At 45.4% G+C, this 4,163-nt stretch overlaps 1 protein-coding gene across 1 annotated transcript in view; it reads left to right on the top strand.

Annotated features, from left to right (window-relative positions):
- LOC108799681 (nucleolar protein 6-like) overlaps nucleotides 1-3,536 on the top strand; it is a gene marked incomplete at its 3' end in the record, with an annotated part of 6,228 nt that extends 2,692 nt beyond the window's left edge. The window contains exons 4-7 of the mRNA XM_018571578.1: nucleotides 653-821; nucleotides 1,319-1,453; nucleotides 2,296-2,462; nucleotides 3,416-3,536. Of these exons, the coding sequence (XP_018427080.1) occupies nucleotides 653-821; nucleotides 1,319-1,453; nucleotides 2,296-2,462; nucleotides 3,416-3,536 (592 nt within the window). The remainder of the gene's footprint in view (nucleotides 1-652; nucleotides 822-1,318; nucleotides 1,454-2,295; nucleotides 2,463-3,415) is intronic.
- Between the last annotated feature and the right edge of the window lie 627 nt (nucleotides 3,537-4,163).

Raw genomic sequence — 4,163 nt, forward strand, 5'->3', positions numbered from 1 at the left:
AAATATATATATATACATTTTTTTTTTAACATTCAGGGGGGCACACACCATTGACCAACATTTAAGGGGGCACGCACCGTTGACCTCCAACATGTAAGGGGGCACACACCATTGACCAACAACATTTAAGGGAGCACGCACCGTTGACCACCAACATTTAGGAGGGCACGCACCGTTGACCACCAGCATTTAGGAGTGCACATACCATTGGCACACACCATTGACCACCAACATTTAGGAGGGCACACACCATTGGCACCCACCCTTGATCACCAACATTTAGGAGGGCACAAACCATTGGCACCCACCCTCGACCACCAACATTTAGGAGGGCACACACCATTGACCACCAACATTTAGGAGGGCACACACCATTGACCACCAACATTTAGGAGGGCACACACCATTGACCACCACCGTCTAAGGGGGCATACACGCACCGTTGACCCCCCACCGTTTAAGGGGGCACACGCACAGTTGACCACCAACATTTAAGGGGGCACACTCCATAACCTAAACAGTTTTGTTGGTGTTTAACTGTCCTATCCCTAACAAATGTGATAAGCAGTCAACAGCTTAGGTTTTTTTTTTTCTAATTCTCGATCTTGGTTTTGACTGTTCATTCCTTGTAATGGCCGCGGTTCCTTTGCAGGAGGTTCTGCAGGAAAAAGACAACCTAAACCAGCGCTACCTGCGGAAGAGGGCGCTCTACCTGGCACACATGGCTCGCCATTTGTCACGAACGAAGATTTTTGGTAGTGTCAAATTTGCCTACATGAACAGCAACCACTTAAAGCCTGTGCTCCTGCTGAGGCCCCAAGGTAAGCACGAGGTGGGCGGCTTGCATGCAGGAAGAGCTGCTTTATGGTGACATTTAAATGTTTGTAACTGGCAAAAACAACTTTTAAAAATAGAGCGATGGTCCAACTACAAAATTAGTTATGGAGGCTACTGTTACCAGTAAACTGGGACTTGCTGTCTGCACATAGGGATCACTGTGACTTGTGGTACAAACCCTGACATGAGTGTAATTATTGCTGGAGTTGGAGGTGCCCCTGGATTCCTTTTTTTGTGAATTGTTGGAACTTTGATGCTCGTTATATTTGTTGCCTCCATTGTGGTCCCTTCTGCCCTGTTGTGTGCTGAAACCCCTTCAGTAATTGCCCCGTGCATTGGGTCCCGTGTGATTTTTGCCTCTGTGTACTCCTAGTTCATCACAACACAGGCCCCCTGTTTGCTCTAAGTGGCCCAGTAACCTGTAAAAGGGATGCCGTGTCTGTAATTTATATTATATCTCATATTATATCTCTCCCTCCAGGTAAAGATGAAACTCTGGTGACTGTCCGAGTTCACGTCTGTCTTCCTCCCGGGTTCTTCAAATCCAGCCGCTTCTTCCCAAGCAAGAACAATGTGAGGACGGCCTGGTACATGGAGGAGAATAATAACCAGGACGGTAAGCCACGGGCACCCAGCTTGGATCTGTGTGTACATTCACAGCACTGGGCCGTTGTCTTGGTGGACATGGTGTGGTCATGGTGTATATTTTTACATCGAGATTAACCGAGATACAGAGATTTCTATTTACATTACCAGTGGTCGTGTAAAACAAGCATTTAATTAAAATGGATATTAAAGTGAAACTTTTTTTTGAAGCAGCCTTTCTCAACCTCAACCCTTCATATAACATTCAGGTCTCAGAGAATCTCCGCCAATTAATATGATACAGCATTGTAGTGCTTCCTCACATTGATGCCAGTGGGAAGAATGCTCCTTTTACATTGGTGGCCAGTGGGAAGAATGCTGCTTACACTGGTGGCCAGTAGGAAGAATGCTCCTTACATTGGTGGCCAGTGGGAAGAATGCTCCTTACATTGGTGGTCAGTGAGAAGAATGTTCCTTACATTGGTGGTCAGGGGGAAGAATGTTCCTTACATTGGTGGTCAGTGAGAAGAATGTTCCTTACATTGGTGGTCAGGGGGAAGAATGCTCCTTACATTGGTGGTCAGGGGGAAGAATGCTCCTTACATTGGTGGTCAGGGGGAAGAATGCTTCTTACATTGGTGGTCAGTGAAAAGAATGTTCCTTTACATTGGTGCTCAGGGGGAAGAATGCTTCTTACATTGGGAATCATGGGGAAGAATGCTCCTCACATTGGCGGTCACTGGGAGCCCCACTGCAAGGGGTAGTTTGGAATCTTTCCTGGAGTTCAGATATAAAATGCTGAATGTATAGCTTTAGTAGTATGATACATTTCATTACTGATAACCTTTTTGTTGTGGTTTTTTTTTCCATCAGAAAGTGCCAGTGGGCCCCCCACCCCACATTACAACAACGCTGTTCTGTGTGACCTGGCTTTGGAGCAGCATTTTCACCACCTATCCAGCTGCATCACCGACTTCCCTGGCATGAGAGACGGCATTTTCATTCTCAAAGTGTGGCTGCGCCAACGGCAGCTCGACAAGGTAAGACCTTTGAAACGCGGAGGCCCCGGCCAATCTTGAAGCCTGGATTGTCAGTTCTGAAGGTGACATTTGAAGAGTGATTGAAGCTGAAGTGTAATCTGCTTCTATTTTGCCTTCCCTGGTTGTCCCCCTCCTCCCCCTTCATCAATATGTAAATTACATTTTTAATGTTTAATGATTACAGACCTTATTTTAGACCCCATGATGCCATCCCAATGACGGCAGATCATGGCTGGTGGTAGGGGGGCTGTACATAGCTTCCTGAAAACAGCAGAGCACCCTAGGTAACATCCACAGGTGATGCCGATTCTGTGATTTGAAAGAACTGAAGTCTAATGAATGGGCAGGCCAGGAACAGTCCATCTGGGCAGGTCAAGGGTTAGATCAGTGGTGGGCAACTCCGGCCCTCCAGCTGTTGTGGAACTGCAAGTGCCATGAGGCACTGCAAGGCTCTGACAGCCACAAGCATGACTCCCAGAGGCAGAGGGATTATGGAATTTGTAGTTAAAGCACAGCTGGAGGGCCAGAGTTGCCTACCCTTGGGCTAGATGATGCTGCATGTCCTCCGGGCAGGAAATGCATCTGACTTGCTTCAGCTTCTAATGCACATTGTGAGAAGCAATTTCAGTCCAGGAGAGGAGACGGTACTACTGTGCAAGACTGAAGGGGAGGACGGAGGTCAGATTTAAGACTGAAGGGAAGGGCGGAGGTCAAATAGAAGACTAAAGGGAAGGACGGAGGTCATATAGAAGACTGAAGGGAAGGACGGAGGTCATATAGAAGACTGAAGGGAAGGGCGGAGGTCAGATAGAAGACTGAAGGGAAGGGCGGAGGTCAGATTTAAAGTCATGATCAGTCCCCAGGCTTACATCTCGGGGTCTGAAAATGAGGTCTGCTGTCCCTTGCTTGAACCATGCGACCTCTATGGTGAATGTATTCTCTTTTCACTCCAGGGTTACGGCTGCTTTAATGGCTTCTTGGCATCGATGCTTGTAGCGTATTTACTCTCCAAGAACAAGGTGACTCGAATGATGAACGGCCATCAGGTGCTGAGGAACACGCTGCAGTTCTTGGGTATAGGCTCAAATAATTCTCTTTTTTCTTTTTAATATAAATTGCATTTGTCACTCTTTTATTATATTGTTGTTATTATGGATTTTATATTGTGCTAACAGTTTGCACAGCTCTTTACAGTATCCATGGACACAGTACAGGCACAACACCGTTAAAGACAAGCGTTAGGAGGGCTCTGTATTGTTAGTATCGTACATCCAGTAATCATTATTGTTTATTTTTTTATAATTATTTTCTTATTTTTTACTTTTTAATCACCTTTTTTTTTTATTTTTAATTTGTTTTACTTTAAAAAAAAAATGTTTTATAATTTTTTATTCACTTTTTTTTTTGTAATTTAATTTTTTACTTATCATATTTTAAATTTTTTGTTTTATTTATTTTACCAAGCCCCTGTGTGATAGCATTTGGAGGTGACAGGTTCTCTTCATTGAACCTGTCACTTCCAATACAGGAGTTCCAGCACAGCACTCCAGTGACAGCTGAGTGGGGAAGGCTCTCATGTCTCAGTGTTTTCATGGAGCGGAGAACGAATGTTCCCCCGCTCTGCTCCCTGCTCTTCATCCTGAAGTAATTTGCTGTGGTCCCGAAAACAAATGCGGGAAGGGAGAGGCAGCCACCTGAGGG

The sequence above is a fragment of the Nanorana parkeri genome, unplaced genomic scaffold (assembly GCF_000935625.1).
Source record: "Nanorana parkeri isolate BGI_ZX_2015 unplaced genomic scaffold, ASM93562v1 scaffold1784, whole genome shotgun sequence".
NCBI lineage: Eukaryota > Metazoa > Chordata > Amphibia > Anura > Dicroglossidae > Nanorana > Nanorana parkeri.